The sequence below is a fragment of the Conger conger genome, chromosome 5 (assembly GCF_963514075.1).
Source record: "Conger conger chromosome 5, fConCon1.1, whole genome shotgun sequence".
Lineage (NCBI taxonomy): Eukaryota > Metazoa > Chordata > Actinopteri > Anguilliformes > Congridae > Conger > Conger conger.
This window is the reverse complement of record NC_083764.1, coordinates 51,314,506-51,329,901: the sequence shown is the minus strand read 5'-3', so window position 1 is coordinate 51,329,901 and position 15,396 is coordinate 51,314,506. Positions and strand designations below refer to the sequence as shown.

The 15,396-nt window shown below is 40.6% G+C and overlaps 1 protein-coding gene across 3 annotated transcripts in view; it reads right to left on the bottom strand.

Annotated features, from left to right (window-relative positions):
• The window catches only part of LOC133128659 (collagen alpha-1(XI) chain-like), a 103,433-nt gene that overhangs the window by 44,319 nt on the left and 43,718 nt on the right, over positions 1-15,396 (bottom strand). For all 3 annotated transcript variants that reach the window (XM_061242366.1, XM_061242367.1, XM_061242368.1), the window contains 15 exons: positions 14,408-14,461; positions 13,917-13,970; positions 13,236-13,289; positions 12,908-12,961; positions 10,401-10,454; positions 10,265-10,309; positions 9,513-9,566; positions 9,369-9,413; positions 7,860-7,913; positions 7,319-7,363; positions 6,484-6,537; positions 5,046-5,090; positions 4,631-4,684; positions 4,496-4,540; positions 619-672 (listed from right to left, as the gene is read on the bottom strand). In XM_061242366.1, the coding sequence (XP_061098350.1) occupies positions 619-672; positions 4,496-4,540; positions 4,631-4,684; positions 5,046-5,090; positions 6,484-6,537; positions 7,319-7,363; positions 7,860-7,913; positions 9,369-9,413; positions 9,513-9,566; positions 10,265-10,309; positions 10,401-10,454; positions 12,908-12,961; positions 13,236-13,289; positions 13,917-13,970; positions 14,408-14,461 (765 nt within the window). The remainder of the gene's footprint in view (positions 1-618; positions 673-4,495; positions 4,541-4,630; positions 4,685-5,045; positions 5,091-6,483; positions 6,538-7,318; positions 7,364-7,859; positions 7,914-9,368; positions 9,414-9,512; positions 9,567-10,264; positions 10,310-10,400; positions 10,455-12,907; positions 12,962-13,235; positions 13,290-13,916; positions 13,971-14,407; positions 14,462-15,396) is intronic.

The following is a 15,396-nucleotide window of genomic DNA, read 5'->3' as shown; positions in this document are numbered from 1 at the left end:
GTAGATAAACTGATCAAGTTTACAAGTGTTATTTCTTCCAATAAATAATTTCAGGTTAAGTACCTTTCAGATGATGGGAATCTGAGTTCATGAAACAAAAATGTGTGGTGCTAATCCGTGCTGTCAGGGATTTACTGATCACTGTGTTTCTGCTGTGGATAGCAAAACTTTGCGATTGGCTTAGATCAACTTCTGGTCTAAATTACTTAATTGACTCAATAATATCTTATCTGACATGTGTATGAGTACCAGCTACAGCTGCAGACTGCAAATGTATCCTAATTATATTACTGTGCTCAAGTACAGGCTTGAACCAGGGAAATGTATAGAGCTGTCAGCAAATTAAAAGCAAGGCAATTGGTTGGATCAAAACTCAGTACGCATACTGGCCCTTGAGGTGTGCATCCCTGGCTTAGATACTGTAGGACAGAGATTGACAGTTACTCTCAGCGCAGTCCCATTATTTATGAAAGGCACCTCTGCCTCAACTGTTCAAGTTACAAGCCAAGATCCCCAACTGTCATACCAGACTATCACCCTGGTGACCTGGCGTGTCACTCCTGACCGCCACTGTTGATGGACATTCAGCACTGGTTTCTACCCTGGTGTTACACTTACCCATTCACCCTTGAGACCCATGTCGCCCTTGAAACCGGGGAAGCCATCTTCTCCCTGTAAGCACAAGGGAATTCATGTTCAGCTGAAGAGCTTGTTCATGACCTTGTAGAAAACCTTTATTTCCTCATGATGCCAGCGGATGCTTCTGGAACTGGACAGTATTGACTGTGTTTGTAGATTATTGACAGAGTGCATGATGGTGGAAGTACACACAGGCAAATGGAGAAAGCATGGAAAAAAGCTTTTATGTGCTTTCTCAAAATCAATATCATACTTATTTTGTTTAATTTGTTGGCCTAATGATGTGTGTGATCTTTTCATTATTTTGAAGGTTTGTGATCTAGGAATAGAATGTCTAGACATTAAAATATATGATATAAGGTATAAATCCAATATAAAACAAATATCTGCTATAAATCATTGTGATAAAATATTTCTTTTTGGCTTTATATAACTTGTGGCAGGAATGCATTTGTCCAATCTCATTTGTACCCACAAGCATGCTTTATTGCGGCTTGTTCGATATTGTGATACATGCTGACACCTAGTGGTAGCTCTTTGAATTTCATGTTTATATGCATAGCAAACGTAAATTAATGGAGGACTTTCTAATAAAAATAGTTACATAGAAAATACACATTGGCTCAGACAATATTCCTTGTTGGTTGATTAACTTTATAAATACCTTTGATAATCCTAGTGTTGTGGCATATAACCTCTTAGTGGGAACATTTTCCTCAGTCAGTGTGAGCTGTGTTGTATTGAGTCAAGTGACACCTGCTGGTGGTTCTTCAGACTGCACCCACACAGGGAATTATTGGCTGCAGTGAGTAGTTTAAATAGCGGTTTTTTAACATTACACATAAACTTAAAAACCTGGTCCAAATGTGCCTTTGAGACTATTTCATCAGGTGTAGTAAATATAGTTTATTTAGAGTGAGATTTGTAGAGATACATTTGAAGAGTACAGCAGCAATATAATGTGGCAATAATAGAGTAGTCACAGTGTGAGTTCTTCTGTGAAAAGTGTGGTTTGGGTCACCTGCTGCCCTTAAGATAACATAGCGTATTTCATGAGGAACATGAGGCTAGTGTAGCCAGCAAAAGATTTGTTGCCACACTCCATTTCTGTCAGCTCTAATGAGAATTATGTCACATGTGCCGGTAGTTACGTTTCCTTGAAAATATTAGCAAACATTCATTTTCAGGTATGCTGAGATATTTCCATGAGGCAAGTTGTAAAAAAAATGTTAATCCAACAGCTATGTATGTATGTACATTCATGCTAATGGTATTTTCACTGACCCTGTGAGCTAAAACATTATTTATTAGCTATTGCTTCTGAGAAAAAATTGCTTGTCATTAGGGAAAATACTACCTGTTGATTTACACAAGCAATACTATAAGGATTGTAAAATGTAATTCAGTCATTATGCAGAGGAGGGGTTCAAAGAAATTTTAACTACATAAGTGCAAATGTTATATGTGAATGAGGGTATGCATGTCCTGTAGGCCGGAGAAATACCAGCATCATAATAGAAAAAATTGCCAGATTAACAATATGATTTGGAATCGAAAGCATTATTATCTTTAGAAAATAACCTTATATGAAAATATGACTATGTGGTGGTTACCAGTGAACTAAAAAATGTGTTTGGCATAATGCCAGGGACAAACATTTTACAGCTGGGAAATGATTGGGATTTCTGCAATTTACAATTAGTGTGTACAGTACTACTCTACTCTGCAGAAAAGTGTTGATAAAGCGTATACATTTTAAACTCACTGATATCAACGACCCTTTTTTCTCAACGACAGTAAAAAATTAGGAGGATTAATAACTTCAATTGGCACTGACTAAGCCTAAAGAATTATATTAAAATAAAACTTCAAGTATGTACCCCTTTGTCTTAACGGAATAAAGTTTGCATTACATGTTATTTGGCTGACGATTTTATCCAAAGTGACTTACAGTTGATTAGACTAAGCAGAAGACAATCCCCCCTAGAGCAATGTGGGATTAAGGCCTTGCTCAAGGGCCCAAAAGCTGCACTGATCTTACTGTGGCCACACAGGGATTGAACCACCAACCTTCTGGGTCCCAGTCAAGCAGCTTAGCCACTAGTATATAGGCTGCCCTCTGAACGGCCAATGGTGTCAGCTCTGGCCTTTCTAGTGTTAAATTTGGCCAGGTGTATTCTGTATAAATATCACTGGTGTATAGATATACTGGAGCAGATCAGATAAATCATGCTGTCATGAAGACCTGAGACATGCATGTGGAGCTTCCAGATGAAGTTCCTAGAAGATAAAAAGCTGGAGAAGGTTATACAAACATCAGCCAAGCTTAGAAGCATTGTAACTGTTAAGTCCACAGTAAGAAAATTGAAAAGATATGTCAGAACCCAGACACTACCAAGATCACCACAAGCTACTGGATGAGATGAGCCAGCATCAGAGAAGTGAGAGACACAGAGTTACAGAGCTCATTGGCTGGAATGGTAGACTAGAATAAGCAGGGGCCAATCCTCCCTGGAGCAATGTGGGGTTAAGGGCCTTGCTCAAGGGCCTTAAAGCTCTTACTGATCTTACTGCTGCACTGATCTTATTGTGTGCCTCAACCACCAGCCTTCTGGGTCCCAGTCAAGCATCTTAGCCACTAGTCTATATGCAGTCCCCTACCATCAAGCATGGTAGTGGCAGCATCATGCTATGGGGTTGCTTTTCATCAAGAGGGACTGTGATGATTATTGCCAACAAAATCAAGATGGCTGACAGGCGAAAAGCACAAGCCCAGTCTGTAAGAGATCGGCATTTATGGCACAGAGTCCTGTTCCGAAGATCGATGACCCAAGGACACGGCTAGCGTTCTGCATTCTGCATTGGCCCAGTCAAAGCCCAGACTTAAATCCCATTGAAAGTCTGCGGTATGACCTGAAAACTGCTGTCCCCTGCTGATCGGCTTCTAAATTGGCAGAGCTGGAGACATTTTGCATGAAGGAATGAGGAAAAAAAATCCTAAATCGAAATGTGCAAAGCCCATTAGACATACTCCAGAAGACTGTAATTGATTCCAAAGGCCTTTCTTTAAAGTAATGACACTAGGTCAATAAAAAGTGTGCGATACAAATATTTTTTTGCGTCGTAGATGCGTTGACGTGTTTGTGTAGGGGCAGACGTTTCAATGCGCTTCAATTTCAAGGCGCATGAGGACAAAATGTGGGAAAGTTCAATGGCGAATACTTTCTGAAGACGCTGTACACACATACGCTTCACCCACTAATTGGAGCCAGAAGCTCTTCCCAAAAATGAATTAAGTTAAGTGCTATGAAAACACAACAGGCTGTGCACATAAGGCCATGACGTATGGGCAGTCTCTCAGCGGCGGCTGTGCATCGAGCCGCCTGCGGCCACTCGAACACCGCTGCTGCATCCCCTTTCCGCTGACTGACACGGAAAACTCAACCAGGGGCGGAAAGCACAGGCCACACCACGGCGAGGGTCTTTAGCAAAACCGCCCAGGGGAAAGTCTCTGCCAGAGGAGGACCCATTTCCTCCTCTGGCTGACTGAACTGGGGCCTACTCCTGTTGTAATGTAACACAGCTCATTTGAGCCTAATGGACTAAAACTGCTTCGCTTTTGAGTGAAAACCAACACTAACCTAACCTCTCAGTCTCTCTACACATTTCCATATGTCGTGTGCTTAGATATCATTCTTATATCCAACTTGGTTACAAAGACAACAAAAATATCATATATACTGTATACATACATCCATACATATATGCAAACACAAACACAAAACGCATGTTGTACTGAAATACAGACATACACAGACACACACACACGCAAGAAATATGTTGACAATAGAATTACCTTTTCTCCTTTCCCACCCTTAAGACCACGAACTCCATCAGCGCCCTGTCAGAGAGAGTCAACCACAGTAAATCACGGTGTCGACCGCAGTAAAAACACCACTGAATCACACGGCAACACAGCCTTCAGAGGTACCTTTACTCCACGTGTGCCTGGGTACCCGAGGGGGCCGTGGGGACCGGCCTGACCCTAAAAGCCATCCCAAAAACAAAGGCATCAATTTGTTAGAAGTCACATTAACACGAACAGCAAGCACATTCACACATCCACCTCAGCTTTCTGACTGTCCGTGAAAATTCAGTCCTTGCACGTGATTTTCGTGTCAGTTGTTTTAATCTTCACAGCGGGTGCCTCGTCTAATTTTCCATCTCCTTCGAGACCCTTTGACATTTTAATAAATTTTTCTGTTTTGTATTTACTGTTAAGATGAATTTTTAGCTGCTGTGTTGGGACGTCCTGGTGGAAAGGTCTCACGGACGCACTGTGACACGTGACGGCTCTCCCGTCGTGCAGACGCCGAGATGTGCAAAGATGAACGCAGAACACTTACAAGGGCTCCTTTCTCTCCGGGTGGGCCTTCCTTCCCTGGGTGACCCTGTGGAAAAAAGTAAGCACTAAAATTTGGGATTTGTTCGTCCTGGGTTGAACTGCAACAATCTTAGTGTGTTGAATTTCCCCATCTTATGTTCCCATACTGTACATTTTTCATCTAGTCCACGGTTCTTAAACCTGGGGGGGATTCTTATTTTAAAAAATGGTACATATGGGGCAAGCATTTGCCATGTCTCATTTACAAAAGCTTGTGAAGAAGATGTATAGCACATGTGGGGGGGGGGGGGGGGGCGGACATATACTTTAAATATGTATTCTTATTATTTATGATTTTCCCACTAGTGGGAGGAAAGCTGTACACTGCACATGTAGCTGTACAAAATTTACTGAAAGAACAGTACTTTATAAAATGATCCAAGGCCTGAGTATATGTCTGTGGCAGGCTGAATTTGGCCTCTGGGCCACTGGCTGAAAAGCACTGCTCTGCTTCTGGAGAAACTATGAAGTTTTGCCTTTGATGTGTTGCTTTAACTTGTGGAAGAACCTATGCACTTGTAAGTCGCTTTGGATTAAAGCGTCTGCCAAATGACTAAAATGTAAAATGTAATGAATGGTTACAAGGCCAAGGGACCCGGTGGCATACCCGCCTGTCCCTGGTAAAATAAAGTTGGCCATATTTTCTACAGAACAAAACAGATTCTCCATCCTGACACTTTTTTCAAATTGTGCACACAAAATGCACCTACAGGGGGGCCCACAAGTCTGAGACGACATTGGAAAAAAAAAGAAGATTTTTTTTCACGTTTTTTTCAAAAGTTAGTTCAAGTTAGTTCAAAGCATTTACAAGAACTACTCGAAGACCAAAGAAGAGCAAGGAGTGCTGCACAATCCACAGCCACCTGACCTCAACCCCATTTATGGGGGCACTTGAAGACTGACAAAAGCCAAGCATTCAGGAACACTACAAGATGCTCTTTGGAACATTGTCAAATAACAAATAATGCTGGGATGACATCAACAAATTGTGGAGTCTTTGCCAGCTTGAGTGCACATTGCCATTAAAGCAAAAGGTAGACATACCAAATACTAAAACATTATGAAATTTTAATGACTCAATGTTTTTGCTCTGTTGTTTGTAACAGAGTTTGTAACAATGTTTTTAACTGTTATTCTGATAATATAATTTATATTGAAAAGGTTTGTATGAAATTAATGCAAAATAGAAGCATTTTCACTCGTGGTCTCACACTTTTGTACCCCATTGTACGTAAATATTTGCGATGCCAGCCCTCCCCTCCCCACAAGGACCAAAAAAAAAAGCAAACATAAGAATATGTTGATGAGTTATCTATGCACACGGAATGACCCGTATGTTCTTAAGGGCAACGCAGTAAAAGACAGAATTACAACAGTTACACGGAGAGAAACAGACTTACTGGAGGCCCGTCCGCACCAGCCAAGCCAGCGAGACCAACTCTGCCCTGAGGTCCCTGGAGGATGAGAAATAGAGAGAACGTGAGTAAGAAAGAGAGGGAGAGGCCAAAGGTTAAAGGTCAGAATGGCAGTTTTATTGCAGGAACAACTTAATTCTGAGCACCTCAACAGAACACAACACAACTCACCAGGACACTTTGTGTTGATTAGGGTCTACATATGGTAGAGGAAGGTGATAGTTTGTGCTTTTAAATAAACAATTACAAATGCTGATTAAGAGGTTCTCTTCCTGATATTATTTAGTATCTAAAACACTGACATAACTTTCGCAAAGAGAACTGACTGTTTTTTTAAGTCCCTAACACTGCCCCCAGAGCCCAATTCCCCCTCCCCCTCCCCCTCTGTCTCATGTGGTCAGCTCCCTGTGTTTACATTTAGCAACCTCATCCGATAATTATGAAAAAACATACGTCATGTCACATGGGAAATCGTTTTACATCCTGGAAAAGTATGTATACTTCTACCAAAATGGCAATTTTTTGACTTTACTGTATGGGACACAAATTGAAGGATGATATGAGAAGCTCAAAAACACCAAAAAAATATTTAATTATAATTGTCTTATATCGAAGTATATGATTTCCTAATAAATATGACCATATTATATACTGTGTGCGTGTTTCTGTGTGTGGGTGTGTGTGTGTGTGTCAGTCAGTAGGGAGCCACAGCTTGAAAACCAATGAGTCTGCTAAAGCACTTACAGTTACAGAGTCGGCCTGCAAGCTGTCTGCAATAACAGAGCCCCATAGGGGTGCTGGAAAAGCCTTAAACACTTACTTTTTCTCCAGGTGGTCCAATGGGGCCTTGTGGGCCAGGAAGACCCTGAAACACAGATTAACCAGAGGTGTTTAACGCAGTGACGGAGGTTGACACTTGTTTTTGCGACCGGAGCACTCATTTTAGCGTTAGATATCCCAGTTGCAAGAGAGTGAGGAGGTCATGGCCTCAATAGAATACTACAAAATTGACACTTATGGCACCAGGCTTTTTTTCCCATAGATTTGTCTTAACTTATTGGAGGCCATGGTTAACTGGTCTCTGCAGGGGATATATGATCTCCCACTCTGGGCCCCCAGGGGCTTTTTCTATCAGAATTACAGCTGCATGAGCCGCAAACTGCCAGACCTTATGCTTGCATGCCCTACATTACCTTCAGGAGACCATTTGAACAAAAAAAACAGCCTGCAAAGTTCACACATGCTAAGAAAACATGATTCAGACCATCTGCAGTGGTACTAACCCCGAGTGCCACATAGAAATACAGTCAAATAGGTCATCCGAGATGAATAAACAAAAGGACTCTTTTTTTGATACTCACTTGACCTCCGGGGTTGCCTTGCTGACCAGGTGGTCCTGGTTCTCCTTGAGGTCCCTATGAGAGGAAAAATTGATCTTAAGTTTTTTTCATAAATATTTCCAGTGTGTATGTATATGTACTCTGGGTGTGGATGTTGATGTTGTATTTGTTCCCAAACAACGCCAACCATTCAAATTAATTGTCCATACTAAGCACGAGAGTAAAGTCCCAAATAAAATAATATTACAAGTAATCAAAATAGAGACAAAGCTTCTTTTTAAGTAAAACTTGCCAAGCAAAAAACGTAAATGCTCTCCTAACAAATTTAGAAAGTTTTTTAAAGCACAATGCTACAATGCTACAATGATGACCTCCAGAAGCAGGGACAATCCTGTTTTGACTACCCACGGAACACCCATTATGTTCAAAAAATAACTATAGCAAATTAAAATTATTAAGCAAAGTTAATAAAATATCCATGACACAATCAGCTCATGACACAGAACCATGAGCACACAACTTTTATAAGCTACTGTAAAATCCTGCACATACAGTTAGCTGAGGATATCTTAGGGAAAGGATAATTATTCTACAGTTCTGTGTGAAGTATCTGTGGGGCTTGTATTGTATTGTATTGTATTGTATTGTATTGTATTGTATTACACCAAAAATAATCAACTTCTTACATTTCATGGGGACCAGAACCAGAATAGTTATTTCTCTCATCTGTGTAAGAAATTATTTTCAGCTTTGAAGCTTTGTTGTTTGCATTTACTGTTACCACATCTTGCTGTACATTTTAGCTCAAGATGTATTTGTTTATTTGGGCCTTCAACACAATTTTGAAAAGACTGACATCGTGTGAGGACAGGCTCTTGTGCAGTAGCTGTCTTAACATTTTTTGCCATACAGCCACAATCATCTGTTCTTCACGCTTTTCTCCATGAGTCATTGAGAATTCAGAAGCTGACTTGTGTTTATTTTCTCATCTGCCAGAGGGAAACATGTGCAAACAACATGCACCCTCAGTGTTGAAATACTCTGTTTATTTGCTTTGTGGCCTGCTGTTTCGACCAGACTCTCTAACCATTCCTTGAGGCATATAGAAAATGCCATTGGTGTAAAATTCATAGAGGCGTCTCCATATCCTGTCCTATATTTGCCTTATAACTCTGAGTGGATGGAACTTTAGTGCTGCCCCAGGTGGTAGGGAGGTGGTAGTACATACACAGCATCCATATGGTTGCCAGCATCAGTTTGAAACTGTTGATCGTGCTTTAAAAGCACTCATGCAAGCACATGAACTTTGATCTCCTGGAAGTAATTATCTAGTTATCAGTCTAATCTTTTCTGAAGCATGACAAAGTATGAAAACAGAGACCTTTTGGTAGTTGCACAACCAGCAGTGGCATGGCCACATAGTTCCCTCTCAACCTTTTCAGGTGAAATAGCTGACAAAAGAAAATGCACAGCCATCTTTGTAAGGAAATAAAAGTATGTTTATAAATATTCAATCATCTCTGAAATTACCATGTTTCCTTTTGAACCAGGAGGACCATCAATACCAGCAACACCCTGTGGAAATAAAACACAGTTGATGGGCGCAGGCCAATATTATGGACTGGGTGAAGTTTTATGTTGGTGACATTTTGGAAAGTATTCAACTGTACGCACAGGCTGTCCAGGTGGTCCAGAAGACCCGCGTGGACCAAGCAATCCTCTTGGGCCCTGGAAAACAAAAGAAATTGAAATTCGAGAAGTCAAGACATTTAATCAAACACTGAGTGTTTAAATTATAACTGGATTGAATGAGGCTAGCATTTGGTGTGTGTTCATTAAAAAAAATCCAACCACCAAGGAATAGCTACACAACAGTTCCCTCTGGTGGTTGATGACCTGAATATGCAGTGTTGCAAATATGCAATGCACTACCAAATTACTTGAGTGTCAGTTCCTGTACAATTATTTTTGTTGCTTCACAGCTACATACATTGATAATTTGGCACCAGGTCAGGGTCAATGTTATTGACCAAATCTCTTGAAAAAACTGTCAAGAGAATATTATTCTTCTCAAAATAAAATGGCTAATTAGTGGACATCACTTTATAAAACCAGGTAACAAAAAATAAAGTCAATGTGCTATATTTTGTGGGTATTTTATGCAAAGTAGCATAAAAATCTGCGCTTCACAGGAGCTATCGTACAGAATAATCCACAAAATGTCCTAGATGTATAGCTGCTCACTGCTGGCATAAATCGACAAATGTCACAACCTGAAAAAATGCAACATTGCACTGTTTTGAAGAGACGGTTGGGTGTGCCATGCTATCATGTTGAGTATCTAAACGAGTGGCTGAAGCCAGTGTTTTGCCCACCTCTCTATCATGTCAGAATAAATCAGGTTCAGATACAAAAAACATGCTTACGCTCTCTCCAGAAAGACCCCTTTGCCCGATCTCTCCATCTTCTCCCTGTGAATGAGAAGACCATTGCCAGTGGTGAGATGGTGCAGGGTACAGGGAGAAGTACAAAAACACCGTTTTTGGTGGGTGGTTTACTTACTCTTGGGCCGTCCTCTCCGGGTGGTCCAGGTGGGCCCATGGGTCCAAATTCACCCTTAGATAGAGCGAGAGAAGCAAAAATAGAGATACTAAAGGTCAGAACAGGAACGGGTCTATAACTGAAACAAACCGGTCCTTAGCAGCCCAGAGCACAGCTCTCCACATGAACGCTCCATGTTTTGGGTAAGGTCCAAGAGGAAAACAAATGTTTTCACATTGGAAATCTGGAACAGTTTGACACCATTCCTCAACATAACTACTGATGCCGTTAAATCGCTCTGTTCCATTCGAAACTATATTTTCCCTGGTCCCAGACACGACAAGATATGTTATTACCAATGTTGCCAGCTTGGACCTATAGCATTGTTTAAGGAAATACCCGGTATTTACAGTCCCTCCTTTGGAAGGCAGACAGTCAGGCCTGCTCAGAGGAGGCCTGTAATTACCCGGAGAAGGATTAGAAATGAGCCTAAGCCTGGGCCGGAAATATCTCCACTGGAATCTAAGGCCCCTTTCTGTGCTCCTGAAATTTCCTCAAACCCAACATTTTTGCCAAGTGCTACTGTCAGTTGTGGTGTTAAACCTTCCCAAAATGCTTGGGAAGGTGGGGGGTCAGAGGGTGGAACTGAGGTAGCTGTCACCATCTTTTGTGTTAAATGGTTTGAATGTAGCCAAACCGACCACATGCATAAGGATAAATGCAGGGACCGAGATTTTAACCAAGCGTAATTATATTTATTGTGCCCATAAACTATGTATATACTGAACCACCACAGCGGCAAAGTTAGGTGATAAGTTATAGGTTGCCTAGGGAAGAACCCAGGACGGAGAGCAGCTGACAAGCACCCAGTAGTCATTTTTATTTTTTCTGTACAATTTCTCAATTCTGCTACATTTCACAGGACCCTTTTTCAAAATAGTCAACCTATTTAATTGGTCATAGCTATAGCTAATAATACTAGTGAGTAATTAAAGTATTTCTTGGCGGATAATGGTGGAAAAAGACTGCCACAAATGTATTTTTACAATATATAGTCAGGGCAGGAAGCCTAAGCCAATTTTTAAGGAGATGTTATTAGTGCGAAAAGATCCCTTCCTATAAAATATTCTTCCATGCTAATAAAAAGCAGCAATTAAGATGTTCCCCACTTATCTAAAGAAGTACAATTAGAGTATAATTAATTTAAAGCATTGTAACCTTAATATACCTTAATAAAAGGGACTTTAAGCCCAAGCTGTCCCAGTCATCACAACCTTAGTTTGCCTTAAGCTAATAATAAAATTCTCCATTACAGGAGCACATTTCTGCTTAAGAAACAGTGGGCGAAATTGTGTCAACATATTATCTGAATAGTGAAATAACATACAGTCTATGCTATAAATTTGACTAAAACTACCTGTTTTTAATAACACACAGTTGGCATTGTGCAAATGAATTGACCACATCACATACTGTATAACAGTGTTTCAGCAAGATGAGCATTAACCATTTCATTAGAACAATTTTAACTATTACATTTATAACAAACTACATTTACTGCTATACAGTTCTCTTAGACCAGCTTCAATTTCTCAGCCTGACAAATGCTAATGTTTTGAACACATGTGGCTTGGCTTAAGCTTCTCCACACCTGTGTCTCTCGTCATTATTTCAGAAGAGTTAGTGTTATTTCAGTTGTCCGTCAACTGATGCTGAAACCAGCAATGTGGAAAATGACTAACTGAATTAATTTATTTTACAAGTGCAAATTTAGTGCTAGTAGAGTGCTAACATCTCTAAATGTGTTTGGGGAAGGTTGATTTTCTCATTGGGAAATGAGTGCTATTAAATGACAGCATGTAAACTTGGGGGCCTAGACAGATGTGTGTTCCTGTTGACAAGTTAAATGTTGGGTTTGTTGAGGTGTATCTAGCCCTCTCCCAGTACACATGAATGGATCCTTCTTGCAGAAGGGCCTTCCACAGAAACAAAAGATAAAAAAAAAACTAGTCAATCATTGAGAGAGAACCAAATACGGTCAAGCTGAAACAACAGGCAGATGATTATTTGTTTTTAAAGTACTAAATAGGCAAATGGCACTGTCTTACATCACTGACCTCCTTTGTCCCTGTTCTGCTTCTCTGTCACTTAGATCTTCTGACCAGATGCTACTGACAATCCCACAGGTTCAGTAAAAGCAAAAGGGTGTCCATGCCATGCAAATACTGTTGACTTGACTTGACATGGTGGCGGCCATTTTAGAGATTGTCACAAATCATAATGTTTTATGCCTCAGCTTACATGAACATAAAACCCAGGGAGAGTTGATGGACATAATGCATGGCAACAATGTAAAGCAATGTTTGGGTGCCACTGACTTGGCATGTTATTGCTTGTTAAAACCAAATTCTTTCTTTGTGGTTAATTTTCTAAGATAATGTTCACCGACTTTTTCAGAGATCAATTTCAAACAATTCATCACACACCCATACATAGAGAAAAAAAGCACCATTTTGTACAGTACATACCCGATGTCCCTTGTCACCTGGAAGACCAGGAAGTCCGTCAAAACCCCTGTCACCCTGCAAGGACGTGGAAACAATAACATGAATATAAAATACAACAGTCATACAGTCTTTCTCTGCTTTTCTTTCACCATCAAGGTTTCTGGTACAACAATTTTTTTAATGTAGCTACACATTTGATATGCAGCTACTTAAAAATGAAAAGGAAAGAGGCCTGAGCCTAGAACGCTCATTGGAACATGTGTCCTTGCAGAATATCAAATGGGAATGATCTATCTTAACTGAATAAGATATAAAGAAAAGTCCCTTAGACTTTTCTCAGAGGTCATACCTTGCCTCCGGACTCTCCTGGCATTCCTCTGGCTCCATCAGCTCCATTGCGACCCTTTGGAAGAATTCAGAATGAGAATCAAATGCAACACACACATACAAAGCACCAAAAACTATTCATTAGCATTAGCATATGCTATTAGCATATCCACATCATTGTCAGTCTTCTGGGGTGTGAGCTGTCCCCATGTTGTTAAATATGGTGAGGAACCTATCTTGAATTTTACACAGGCCTGCCTAAAGATTACTGCCTGGTGTGTTGGCAGGGGAATACTGGCTCAGGAATGTGTGTCCAATTTCAGGTTTGTCTGTACAGCACAACGAGCGGAAGTCCTGATGCAGGCAGGTGAAAAGGCAGAGTGATCAGTGATTTACCAATCCTCAGTGGGCTTGGGAGTATTTCAATCCAGACTGGGAGTAATACTATGAGAACAGTTCTTCAAAACAAATGAAATTTGATGCAGCTTTTCCATCATTAACTGATTCAATTGTTCAATGTCTACTACTCATAATAGCAAAGAAGGTAATTGTTGCAGTGTTGAATGAGTTGAGATTTGGAGGCGCGATGAAAATGTTTTGCGCTAGCGTGAGTCAGGACAGAGGAACATGTAAACAATGGTGAACAATGCATGGTGAGTTCAACATTGAACAAAGGTGTCAGTGTCACACGCAATTTATTTACCCGCTTTCCAGCTTTTCCTGGCAGTCCAATAGGTCCTTGGATTCCCCTTGGGCCCTAAAACAGAGCATAATTGAGACCAGCCCACATTCCTGTCTGAAACCTTTTTTGTTGATAAGCACTGAGGATTCCTTGCAAATAGCTATTTTATCAGCACCCTTATGTTCTGGTACCAAGTTTGCTCTCAAATTTAATGGTAACCATTACTTTATAACCTTGTTCCATGTGACTTTTTAAAAAATCAGTTGCTCACTTGCAATAATTTCTCCCAATGTGAATAAAAATATTCAGACAGGCAGAAAACAGCAACAGCTGTCTCTCTCACTTATTGCTTTTGTTATGAGCTATAGAGATGCTTTGCACCATGTTCTATTAATTGAGGATATCTTTGTTATCAATGCTGTTTCAATATGACCTCAGAGAGGGAAATAACAGGTAAAGAAAATGAAATTAAAAAGCAGGAAGTTGTGAAATGTCACGTCCGGAGGTCTGACCTGGGGTCCGGAATCTCCGCTATCTCCTTTGAGTCCGGAGGCACCGGGACCACCCTGCATGAGAGAGACATTATAATCGTAACACCCCAAACCTTTTTTTCTCAAGCCAGTTTTGTGATATATACAGCAATGATAACATGGTAAACATGCAAAGCAGTGGTATGGCAGCATTATTCAACAAGCCTTGGTGAGCATTTAGGCATTTGGGGGGAGGGGGGCAGTCCCTTAAAGCTCTTGTCTCAAATTCCCATTTCCAGTCCACACAGACAGCTAAGTTCACAGAGCAGATCTAAGGCTCTTCTAAAGGCAAGCATGCTAAGGTAATTACCAATATAATGTTCCAATGGCTCAGACTTTCCTCTTGGTGTTTCATAATGGGGTCAATGTCAGTCCAGCAGCACACAGAGCTGCTTTATTCATGAAGTTGGATATCACACTATTAATGTGCTAAAGTCCATTATTGTGTGTGTTCTGCATTCAGTACATGTCTAGGAACTCTCATCTCAAAGTAGATAGGCGGGAATATACACCGCAAACACTGACAGTCGGATGCACTTTGTGTGGATGTTAGCCAAATAAGTAAACAAATATAAATATACATTCACACCCTGCTGAAAAATACAGGTACAGCTCAATACAGGTTTTTAAACAGCTGGTTGCTGGTAATTTCAAGCTGGTCAAAGCTGGATTTTATAGCAGGGTACTTTTAAATACTATTAGTGTTATAATAGACTAACATTCCTATATGAAGTAAGAAGTCTTAATATTTTGTAACCTGTTAAATGTCCAAGACCTCCGGTTCCTACGATAATCTATGCAGCTGAAATATCTCGGCTCAGACATAGCCAAGGGACCAAACTCAGATTCCAGCCAGCAAACCCTCCAACCCAGCTGACTCAGAATTACACTGGCCGTTGTGAGGAGTGGGAGTACGGGGGGGAGGCAGACGGATGACACACAGCAGTAGCCTGGTCATTAGGGTCGAGGAG